General features: G+C 36.6%; 1 protein-coding gene across 4 annotated transcripts; it reads right to left on the bottom strand.

Annotated features, from left to right (window-relative positions):
• Positions 1 to 1,709: 1,709 nt before the first annotated feature.
• Positions 1,710 to 11,772, bottom strand: LOC149803282 (meteorin-like protein). 4 transcript variants are annotated; one of them, XM_089952965.1, is made up of 6 exons: positions 11,543 to 11,772; positions 5,998 to 6,413; positions 4,252 to 4,308; positions 2,890 to 3,994; positions 2,337 to 2,475; positions 1,710 to 1,842 (listed from the first exon to the last, which is right to left on the bottom strand). In XM_089952965.1, exons 1-4 carry the CDS (start codon positions 11,638 to 11,640, stop codon positions 3,681 to 3,683), a joined length of 885 nt encoding a protein of 294 aa, XP_089809091.1. In that variant the 5' UTR covers positions 11,641 to 11,772; the 3' UTR covers positions 1,710 to 1,842; positions 2,337 to 2,475; positions 2,890 to 3,680. The 4 variants fall into 4 exon arrangements, with proteins under 4 accessions (XP_089809091.1, XP_089809092.1, XP_089809090.1 ...); XM_089952966.1 differs by having other exon boundaries at positions 3,141 to 3,994; XM_089952964.1 differs by having other exon boundaries at positions 2,301 to 2,475; positions 3,164 to 3,994.
• Positions 11,773 to 12,201: the final 429 nt, after the last annotated feature.

Here is a 12,201-nt window from a genome sequence, read left to right as displayed (position 1 = left end):
AGACATTTCTTTCTTTTAACTGCGGATTGTTGAACCCATTTTGATATTGTTCAACCATAGCAAGATTTTAAAATTAGCTGCTGTGGTGGACATATTTGAAGCCAGTTTGGCACTATTTTTGTTTAGGAACAAGAAGGGATCAAACGAAGTCTTCCAGTGGAAACCACAAGTTAATGTGAGTTCAATATGGATACTATGATGCTGTATTCGATATCAGATTGGCACAAGTTCTATTTAGTACGAGGTAAGCCTCATAAGAAACCGTTTCGTGAAGCACAATATCAATATGACCACCCAGGATAAGCAGTGATAGCATGATTTTCAAACGGGCCGTTGTGACAGTCATGATATTAGTCGGATTGGCACCATTTTTATTTATGACCAACTAGACATCATAGGTCTTTCAGTGAAAACAATCCTGATATAACATTTTTTTTCTCAGAAGAAATAGTGACAAAATGAATTTCAAGATGCTAATGTGGCAGGCATATTGAATTTCTTCATGGAACCACTAAGACCAACTAGATATAATAGGAAGTTGCTTAGCAAAAATCCCATGTTGATACGACCATCCGTTCGTTCAGAATTAATGACAAAAGTATTTTCAAGATGGCCGCCGTTGTGGTCTTATTGGACACCAGATATGCACCATTTCAATTTGGAATAACTATACATCGTAAAAAGTCTTCTGGCGAAAACCTACTGCAATAATATTGTACATTATGGGGATTAGCAAAGACAAGATTTTCAAGAGTCATTCGCTGTGACAGCAATATCGGCAACATTTTCATCAAAGAGCAATTTGATTTCATGACAAGTCTTCTGGTGGAAACCACGTGGCTATATATGGTTTCATTCATGAGAAGTAGCGATAACAGTATTTTCAAGATTGCCACTTTGGAAGCCATATTGGACATCCTATCGGCCCCATTTTCATTTAAAAACAAGTAGACGTGATCTTGTTATGACTATTGTGTATAAGTAGCCATACGAAGAATTCGAAGATTGCCACTCTGGACATCAGATCAGCACCATTTTCACTTATGGCCAACTAGACATAACACGAAGTCTTCTGATGAAACCCCACGTGAATATGCCGTCCATTGAGGAGGAATGTCCATAACAAGATTTTCAAGATGGCCACATTGGCAGCCATATTGAAAAATAGATTTGTCCCATTTTCATATAGGACCAACTGGACATAATAAGTCTTTTAGTGAAATCCCATATTAATACAGCCGCAATTGCTAACAATAACCAAGGGTTTAAATACAAATAAAACAGAAACATCACTGCCTCAAGAAGCGAACAATTCAAATGCTTCAATTTGTGCTGTATCAAATGGAAACAGCAATAATGTCTGAAGAAATGACGTGAGAGAGAGAGAGAGAGAGAGAGAGAGAGAGAGAGAGAGAGAAAGGGACGATAAAGGTGGAAAATGATTGTATATTTTTTAAAAGTCACTTATAGTGGAATGCAAATAAATTCAGGAATGTTTGAAAAGTTGTAAGTTTTGCGAAATCATTTCAGGATGTTCAGAATTTAAACATTTCTTTACTGGAAAATTAAGTTGCCAGATGGATGTCCTAGGGTATGAAAATTCAAATAACGTACCGAAAATATCTGAATTTAAGAGACTAAGTGGGCTTTTCGTTAAAAGTGAAATTAATTGAATCAGAAGTGGATAAAAACCAAAAAAGGAGACCGTGTTGCATGCACAGGCTCGTTTAATATCAATAATCTTCAGCTATCACATATTTTGTTTTAGATCTCTTTCATCCTGGTGCCAGGTCGAAATTGAATTTTCAGATGGGAAGGTTGTTATCATGAAAGTGGGTTAATCTGAAAAGTAAAGAAGATAAATTCAGTCATTTTGGGCAATCTAATGCACAAGAAAACACAACTATACAGGAGAAAAGTACCACGTGTCAATGTTTCATTTAGAAAACAATGCTTTTGGATACAATCTGATTCAAAGTAAACATGCTTGTAGAATAGCAGAGAGGGACAAAAATCTATGCGTGGAACTCTTGAATAAAGCATAACTTCAGGATATCTCATGTATTCAGAAGCTTGATTATGATTTTCACTAAAATACTATGCTTTTGTGTGCAAGCATTCTACTATGTGGTTGAGTGCAGCACTCAAATGATATTTTCTTTAATGAGCTAACCTGCAAACCTGCATTCAAGTTATGTCCAAATAATTTTAAAATGTATGGCCTAAGAATGCTTACGTATATTAACTGGCTCAATAAGTCAATGGTATATTTAAAAGAACAATTAGAACATTATATTTACTTAAAGGTGTTCAGAAGAAAATTGTATTTGACGTGCATTTAAAGTTTCGAAGTATCACGCTTGCTTTCCAGTAGGATCTGGCTTTTGTGAACTGTATCTCACCACTGAATGTAAGAGTCTTTGACAAGCAATACATCACTTGCAGTTTCAGATTTACTGGAACACGAGTTTGAGCCTGAAAGCAGAAAAGTGAAACTCGAAGGTTTTGGTTATGTAATCGTCGAGTGATACAAGTAATCTAGTGTTTGATGATACATCCTGGCCTTTAAAACAGCTCCGGTGGCCTAGTGGTTAGAACGTTAGCCTCGGATGCGAGAGGTCGTGGGTTAGATCCCCGGCCGAGTAATACCAACGACTTACAAAAATGGTACTAACAGATGCCTCGCTTGGTGCTCAGCATTAAGAGGTTAGTGTTAGGTCTGGTCGGCCTGGTGTCAGTATAATGTGACTGGGTGGAACATCATGCTACATGCTTGCGGCATGATGTCCCAGTGCAAGACATCACTATAAACTGCCACACTGCAGACATCGTAGCGATATGACTGAAACATTGTCAAAACTACGCTAAAAATCCAAATCACCCACCCACCCTGGCTTCTTAGTATTCTTTCTGTGACTGAAAACATTGTAGAATTCTTCGGTCATTTTAGATTCCAATTATCACTGTAAAAACCAGAAAGGAAACATTAATGAAAGACGTATTATTCTTGCAAAATAAATTATTTAATATATTTCTTTTACATCTTTCACTAAAATATAACATCTAATTGCGTTGTTAAGAGCCAAAGTTTTGGAAGGATTGGCGAGTATATAGTTTGAAGTGTAATAGTGGATACTTGCGATTTTTCAGAAATTCAGCTTACCATAAGTCATGGTAAAGATTTTGACTTATTTCCCTCATTCGAGCAAGGTCTCGGCGTTTCCAGGAATGGGTGTATTTTCTAGTGTATTCCCTGTGCAGATCAATTATATTGTGTCCCGTAAGATACAACTTCAAAATTATTACATGATTTAAAAATGTGTTGGGTAACTGTCATCATCATATCCTTGAAAACTATCAAATAAATGTTAAAAAATGGAAAATTCTCAGCACAGAAGAGGCGAACATCTGCCGTCAATGACTACATCCCAAGAGCCATTCTAAAAAGTCCACCAACTATTTTATATTCGCGTGCGCTGTTTTTGCATAGTACTCGCGCGCAATTATCATTGACTCCGATTGGTGTGCGCTGTTTTTGCATAGTCCTCGCGCGCAATTATCATTGACTCCGACTGGTTCTGGCATCAACTTCTGACTGACCAGTGAAAACGATCATACTCATTGGCAGATAAGTAGCCTGTGCATCTATTTTCTTCACGCTACTGGCCAATCACAAATCTTTATCCATAGGAGCACATGAGCCTGCCCTCTACTTCTGCTTTTTCAACAATTTCCAGCCACTTTTCTATGTAGGGGGCGCAACCGAGCCTCATTCGTCCAAGTTTGATTCTACCGGTAAAGAGAAAGGTCCCACTGCCGTACATTACACCACAATGAGCTGGTACTGAGATGGTCCCTTGAAGGGTCTTGGACTTCCTATCAGCTCTGTTGAAAAGTGACCCTTTCTGTCGCACAATCTGAGAAATTTCTGCGTGGATTTCTAACGTTTGACTTTCCCGATTTTGTGTTAGTTCAGACATACTACCAACAGCAACTGGAAAGAAAAAATGGAAAGAAAATATTATCCTTGTAAGCCAGATAACCAATATGCCTTTCTACGTGATAAATAAAATATTTAAGGTTGCAATGTACCTATAATGTATTTCAACATTTATTTATCCAACAATACAGTTAGAGCTAGCAGAGATCACTTAAAACTCGAGCTAAAAGCGATAACTCAACGAAACTCCATATGACTCTTTGATAAAGCGGCTGATTTTACCGACACAACTTTGGAGAAACAATACTCACCAAAGTCGCTAGAGCAGTAAGCCTTCAAAATCTCATCCTCCCTGCAGGGACGGCATTCTGGGGAAAAAAGAAGCAATTTAATATCAATAACGTCATGTAAACAATTTTTGCAATGACTTCTCAAACCGTGTTCATTTATCATTTCGTAGCGTTTATTTATTAGTTGGCATGATTTTTAAATCTTCTGCAGAAATAAGCAGGGAAAATAGTATGGAAAAAATGTTCGGTCACTTAGAAACAGAACTGACGTAGTTAACAACATGTTCTTTTGACCTATCTTTAGATAACATCAACGTCTAAGTGCATTATCAAAGAAATATTAGCGCTAAAGTGGTACGAATTCGTGTAACTTTGATTTATAATTAAACCGATCAACCTCAAAATAGCATTTGTTAAGAAAGAACATCATGTGCCAGGTAACCCTATCTCCATTCTCAACCATAAACTAGGCTTGCCTGACCAGATTTCTTCACGTGACCGTTACAACACAATATTTTACGATCTAGGCGATACATTTAAAAAAGACATTCTCTGTGCAATGATACTCCATGTATTTCTCAGGTTTCATTGCATGCCTTGATGATACTAGTAAATGATTCCTTTTTAGTTTTCACAAAAAATCATTAACTACATGTCCCTACATCCATTCCTCACATGTCTTGTTTATTTACCTCCAATCGGACTTCAAATCGGGAAACCTTAATTGTTTGGTGTGTAACATGGCAAGCTCTGTAACATTCCTCACAGGTAAGACTTGAAGGCAATGCGTCTGAAGTTATCTGACAGTTTATCATTGCCACAGTCCCTACGTTCGTTTTGTATCACTGTCATAAAAATGCTTAAAATGCAAAGGAAATACACGAAGTACTGTGAATGTTGACCTTAATAAGATTATATCTACCAAATTACTGCTTTAGATGTCATCCCTGTCCTCAGTTAACAAAACTGCAACAATTCTTTTTAAATAACACCGGACAAATTATAAACTAAAGGTAGTGGCAGTTGAACAACACTAACTGAATGTACACATTCTCAGGTTACGAAGTGCACCCAACAAAAGATTCACCGTAATTATCTCTGTTTTGAAATACTAGGACATGCTTTTTAACTGATGTCTTTCATTTCAGAAAAAAATGTTACTAGGAGTTATTTGAAAGATCTGAAAGCTCTGTTTTTATTTTTGATTTGTTAGCGTAATTGTAGTGGGGAAATTCATGTCTAGAAAACATGAGTTTCCTAATACAGCTTTTTTTTGCAACATTTTTTGCGCCTCAAAGTACTGGTGTGCCGTAAAATCCAAAGTCAAATGATCAATCAGCATGAATAAACTTTCGGCTGAAGCTCTCATAAGGTGATATGCATGGGCATCGTCAAACCAAACGTCGCATAATTTCGAAAAATGTGCTTCGGATGAGTCAACATGATGAAACGCATTTACCTATCAGATGACACACAAATGTGATGGGTTACTGGGTTATCAAGACATCGGTAAAAACATTTCACAAATAACTGGCTTCTTTCTTCTCATATTGGTTGAGTTAGAGACGGTGCGTCTCCCCAGAGAGAGAGAGAGAGAGAGGTTGTTTTTATTGCACAGATCGCAATATGTGAAAACATAATTCATGTAAGCTCTCATACAAAATATTAATGGATGTTTTCTTTACAATGTTCACAAATGATATTATTTGCCTTTGTAATGACGGCAAAAAGTAAAAATAATCGTAACTAGATAGGAAAAATACACACCTTCTAAGAAAAGATCATGTGGATTTCTTGGAATCTTTTCAATATCATACAATATGCTGACTTTGGGAACAGCCAGCGGATGTCGAACTTTCTCAGGTTCTAAATATAGTATTAAATTTTCAGAGGCAGTTATGCAGTACTCTGTAAGTTTGCCACGTGTTGTCAGCACAGTTTGCAGTTCACCACTGTTCTCGTAAACAAGCCGCGTCTCCGGAGTTTTCGTGCTGGGAATAATTTCCCTAGAAATTTTCACTAATATATATCCAGAATTTACTGTAAAACAGAATCGGAAGTCACCAGAAAACCTGGGTTGGACAATAATCCGAACGGCGCCATAAGGATCATACCACATGATCTGTCCTTCTTGGCATTCGAGTTTAATCGTCCTAACTCCTGCCGGTTCCCGGGGGTTCTCTCTGCCAAGCAAATAGATAAATAAATAAATAAAAGACATGCAAGAAGAATAAGGGATATGAAAAAAATACAATGATCTTTGGAAACTTAAGAGGCGGGCATAAGACTTGAAGAGGCTTGCATGATCAGGCTTTCAACCACAATTTGTGCAATAATGAAACGAGACTGTCAGTTTAATTCCTTTTAAACACCTTTGACTAAGTAATTAGCACAAGTTGATAAAAAATATTGTGAAACAAATAACTTTGATTAGGAGCCTTCGGGAAGTTTGTGAATATCAGGACAGAGGAGTGTTAGTAAAGAGGAAAATGGGACAGGCAGAAAGAAAGACGACAAACAGTAATTCCAAACGAAATCATGATTTTTGAAGAAAACTATCTGGATCAAAATTACTCGTATATTCAGCACTACATGTAGTCTACAGTAAATGTTTTTTGTTTTTATTAAAATAATAAAACAGGAGTCTCACTTTCCTGCAGTAGAAGCACACAAGAGTGGGTGTGAGCCTGCGTTTGTCTGAATGTAAATTAAGAGTTTGTGAGCTTTATCTGGATGTGCATGTAACACTAGCCATGTTTCACACAGATTGTATCTTTCCGTGCCTGTTTCTTGCTGAAGATTCCAATTTATTTTTCTTGCATGTTTCTTGCAGTACGATCCATTTTTTCGTTTGATCCAAAATTTGCATTTTTATGATTTCATTTGATTCGACTTGTGTGTGTGTTTGTGTGTGTGACTGTGATCTGGCTTTTAACGTAGATTTTTAAAAATTCAGTCATATCATTACGATGTCCCACCCAGTCACATTATCCTGACACCAGGTTGACCAGTGCTAGCAATAACCGTAATGCTGAGCGCCTTGCGAGGTAGATGTAAGTACCACTTTTATAAGTCTTTAGTATGACTCGGCCGGGATTCTAACCCGCGACCTCCTGCATCCAAGCCGGGTGCTCTAATCACTAGGCCACAGGAGCGGACGATCCGACTTGAAATTAATAATTCATTAATTTGCAGATTGCGTTATTGTATTTAAAGAACACACCAGATTCGTTGAAAGAGTTGTATTCAAGACGCTAAGATAGCTTTATCGGGCATCGTAGAAAGAAGTTCTTTTCTCAGTCTTCATTGTATCTCGTGAAGAAGGAAGTCTCTCCTGCGAAGCGTGTTTATCTTTAGTCATACTGAGACAGGGCCATTCAGCATATTCAATCCACACTGTCTTGCTCTGATTAACGGTAACACAAATGTTTCATTATTGCACAAAGTTCCCTTCTTTTTGGGCACTAAATACATCCAGACAGACTGGTTCACTACAATTAAGGCATTTAGAAACGTGGAGGTTTATTTCTAATGCCATGCATTTTAATCCCGAACGTACAGGCATCGTTGCGTCTGTACTACCTCACAAAGAGATCTTTTGTGGAACTTTCTTCTCCAGACTTTTAGAACCAAGCACACGATTAGATTGAGCGTTTGATAAAGACTCGAAAGAAGAAAACAGTTTTGGCAAACCGTTCCAGTCTGTTAATGCGTCGTGTAAACCGATAGCTGGGCTACATTATTGCTTTTACAGCAGATACAGATTTCGAGTCCCTATAAAATTTTTGCAGAACCCACCAACAAACATAACTGAATAGCACCTGTTTTCTTTATCCAAATAAATTATTTCAGGATTTATCCTTGATAAGAAACAATCGCAAGAAAGCCGAATCAATCATAAAAGAGGTGGGGTATAAATGAAATACATCCTACCTTGATTGCTGTTTATAAGTAAGATATCAATGCTCCTCAGTTTGGATGATGACTAAAGTAGAAACTACGTTTAAGTTACCTTGAGTGCCATTTACATTTCAGTTTCTAATTCTTTAATTACCTTGAGTGCCATTTACATTTCAGTTTATGATTCTTGAATTACCTTGAGTGCCATTATATTTTAAGTCTCTGAGTCATACAGCAATAAACTGGTCATACATGGTAATTATTAAATTAATTATTAATTTCGCTGATAAATGGAAAAATGCTCATGAAGAATGTTATATATGTTCTTAGAATAAAAGATGTACAACACAGGGCGGCAAAGGGCATACCGCCCGCATACACATATTGGGCTGTCCGCGGCCCGTGTCTGTACTTAATTAAGGTACACGTATTTATGCTTTTATTATTAGACCAAAAACTTTCGCGTTGCGGTCTGCTCTGTTGCAATCAAAATCGTTTCTGGGACCTGGCAAATGTTGGAGTTATGCACTACTGTCTTCGACCACACCATTTCAACGTTTTTTTAAAACAATTTTATACAAGATTTGACTTCAGAAGCAGACATCGTACGAAAGAGGCAAACATAATAAAATTGCAAGCACAGAGCAAATTCAATACCGGCAAAAAAAGTTATTATTGTGATTTAAAATCTGACTTAATCTCACCCCGTGTATGTATATATATATATATATATATATATATATATATATATATATATATATATATATATATATATATAGTGCAAGCAAGGCGATGGGTGCCGTTTACCTGGGTTCGAATCTGCGTATGGCATGAATTACAAATTATCTAGCCTGTATGATATTATTATTTGTATTAAACATTAATCCTGCCTACTATTATCAAACATGCTTCAATAGAATCCAGGGATAGCACTTTCCGTTCGGTCTGGTGTATATTTATAATTCGAGTGGCTGAGTGGTCTAAAGCGCTTTCCGTTACGGATCACTGCCATCTCACCTCTGTCTGCGATGGTTCGAGTCTCGGATTCGGCTAACGTGGGTATGTAAGAAAGCTTGTCAGTAGCTTCTCATGGGTCGGTGGTTCTTTCCGGGGTTTTCCCGGGTTCTTCCTCCACCATTAATACTGGCCGCCAGGTATAGCCTATCGTGTGCTGAAAAATGGCGTTAAACCCTACAACAACATTTATAATTCTCTCTCTCTCTCTCTCTCTCTCTCTCTCTCTCTCTCTCTCTCTCTCTCTATATATATATATATATATATATATATATATATATATATATATATATATATATATCACACCAGATAGTAGTAGGATGGACGTGGAAATAAGCATATTTTAATATTTGTAAACATACGTCATATAAAATGTGGCGATTTGAAAGGTAGAACAGAAACCAAATTTGTTCTAATGTCGATGGAGTAGCTATGGCTATGCAAATTTTATGAAAGAAATTTTTTGTTATTTTTGCTTGCGCCTTAAAACAAGTTAGCAAAGCATATATATATATATATATATATATATATATATATATATATATATATATATATATATATATATATATATATATAATGTGTATGTGTGTGATTTGGATTTTTTAACGTAGCTTTAACAATTTTTCAGTCATATTGCTACGATGTCTGCAGTGTGGCAGTTTATAGTGATGTCACATTGTCCTGACACCAGACCGACCAGTCCTAACACTAACCTCTTAATGTTGAGCGCCAAGCGAGGCAGCTGTGTTAATACCATTTTTGTAAGTGTTTGGTATGACTCGGCCGGGGATCGAACCGCATCTGAGCATATAAATGTAAATTGTATGTGTGGATAGATATGAAGACGAGGAAAGAGATAACATGTTAGAATGCAGAGGACCAACGACAGACATATACATGAATTAAAATAGATAAATATCCAGATAAGGGTTTTTGAAATGGCTAGATATTTAAGAAAAAGTGATGGTTAGATAAAAGACATTAAACTGACAAATTGAACACCCAAGCACAGAACTGTGTTTACCTAATTTTAATCATGATTTCACATAAAGTTCAATTGATCATGAAGCTTTTAGTATCTAATCCAGTATATATATATATATATATATATATATATATATATATATATATATATATATATATATATATATATATATATATAGGTTGCTCCTGCACCACTTATGCGTGCCGCCATATATGGCCTATCTTCGGCAGAGAAATGTCGTTAAAACCCAAAACAACATCAAGAACAACAAATCAGTTATTCACCTTGAAGTAGCGATAATTATCAAAACAATCTAAGACATACCACTTTGTTCAGAGTGGCTGTCTTCATATATTCGAGCTCACTAGATGCCCGTGGTTATGTAAAGACTAGTCAGGGAATACCGTATACGTATTAATATCAGGATTAAAATAACTGTTAAATTAAAATATAATTATGTACTTCCCATTTGTTAAACTTGCTTTTACATTCATATATGATGTCTGTGTGAGACAAATGAGAGGCTGACCTTGTTATCCAGTACAAGGAAAAGACCGACTGTCAGTAAAATTGTGTGAAAATAAAGAGCTGATAACAAAAGAAAACTCTTCTCGGACTTGCCTGCGGGTATGTACACTGCATACAGTTTGCCAGAGATATGTTTGGGCTTATCCCGCGAGTCGGGCACGTGGATTTGTAAAGCGCTGGGTTCAGCCGGACTATTTAACTGGCATGTGCTTTCTGAACATGTAACAGGTAAGTAACGAGTCGTAAAATTAGTTTTCATCAGAGATCAAAGACGGGAAAAATTTCGAACGTATCAAAGCAAGCGAAACTGCGTCGCAACAAATATTTCTTCCTTGATTCAACTAAGTTAGGTGCATACAAAGTTAATTCTTTTTGACACAAAAAAAGCTTAGATAATTTGCTGATCACAAGTTTTAAAAATGCGACATTTTAAGTGTCACAAAATGAAATTAATTCAATTTTTAATCATCCTAATATGAAAAGGAGAGATTCAGTGTAAAAGTAAAGCATTAATATTTAAAAAAATCTTTTAGACGAAAAATAACTTGTAAAAAGTTACCTATTACAGAAGTATAGATATTCGATTCATACTACTATATTAGTATTAAATCGTGTTGCTATACCATAAACATCTACGCTGAAAATATGTAACGTTGTAGGAAGCGCTCTACAGAAGACGAAAGTTAAAACAACCCTCGATTGGTGATAAAAACTTGTCGTTTGTACTGTTCACATGGCTATCACATGTGGGTGTCCATGGGTATGTGTTACATGTATGTGTCACGTGTATGTGTGTTGATGCGCGTTTGCGCTAGAGTAGAGCGTATATGAACATAATTTGTAATGATGATTCAAAAGTATAAGCAAAGAACTTGTCCTTTTTACCTGACAGCACAATCGCATCCCTTGCAAGCGCCTGTTGTATTCGAGAAAATCCCTACTCCAAAGCAAAGAAAGACATACATAGGAAATATGTTATCCATTGCAAGGTAAAATACAAGTTAGAATGTAAATCTCTCTACTACACAGTCACGTAAGTCTCTTAGCTTCGCTGTCACGTTCTACTGGACCCTAAACCACCTTCACGCTGATTTACACCGCAAGGTTGCCAGCGGACCATATTGTCAAGTAGGTGGAACTTCTACTGTCAATCTTCATATTATAGGCTAACTAATTTTTTGATTGGCCCGCTATCAATGGACTCTTCCGTTTTTATATGCCAATCAGATACGCTCGCGGGTGTGAAAGGAACATACATCTGAACAGGTAACAGAAGCCCACGAGGGATCACGCCAAGGAAGTATGAGGAGCCGTAGCGGACAAAAGCTGGTCCAATGAGAAATTTAGATATCGTATGTCGAGCAATCCAATATCACGTGTTGGATCAAACTGCATGTCCTTAAAGTTCCATTTTCAAGATCGAGGTTTTAGATTTTATATGTTGAATTATACAGTGGTGGTTTACAGTACTATTTCCTATGTCGACGTTTTACAGTGTATATTTTGAATTACACAGCGGTGGTTGAAATTTCAATATCATATGT

This window comes from Sinohyriopsis cumingii, chromosome 3, assembly GCF_028554795.1.
Source record: "Sinohyriopsis cumingii isolate HCF-2022 chromosome 3, ASM2855479v2, whole genome shotgun sequence".
NCBI lineage: Eukaryota > Metazoa > Mollusca > Bivalvia > Unionida > Unionidae > Sinohyriopsis > Sinohyriopsis cumingii.
The sequence above is the reverse complement of the archived record's forward strand: the minus strand, read 5'-3'. Positions and strand labels throughout refer to the sequence as shown.

Bases quoted from the DNA above. Each gene is read 5' to 3' on its own strand.
- LOC149803282 (XM_089952965.1), bottom strand. From the start codon at position 11,640: ATGGATAACATATTTCCTATGTATGTCTTTCTTTGCTTTGGAGTAGGG. The intron at 4,309-5,997 runs GTGTGTATTTTT...TTTTTTCCCCAG, and splicing joins ACATGATCTTTTCTTAGAAG to AATGCCGTCCCTGCAGGGAG. The intron at 3,995-4,251 runs GTGAGTATTGTT...TTTTCTTTCCAG, and splicing joins TTACTGCTCTAGCGACTTTG to TTGCTGTTGGTAGTATGTCT.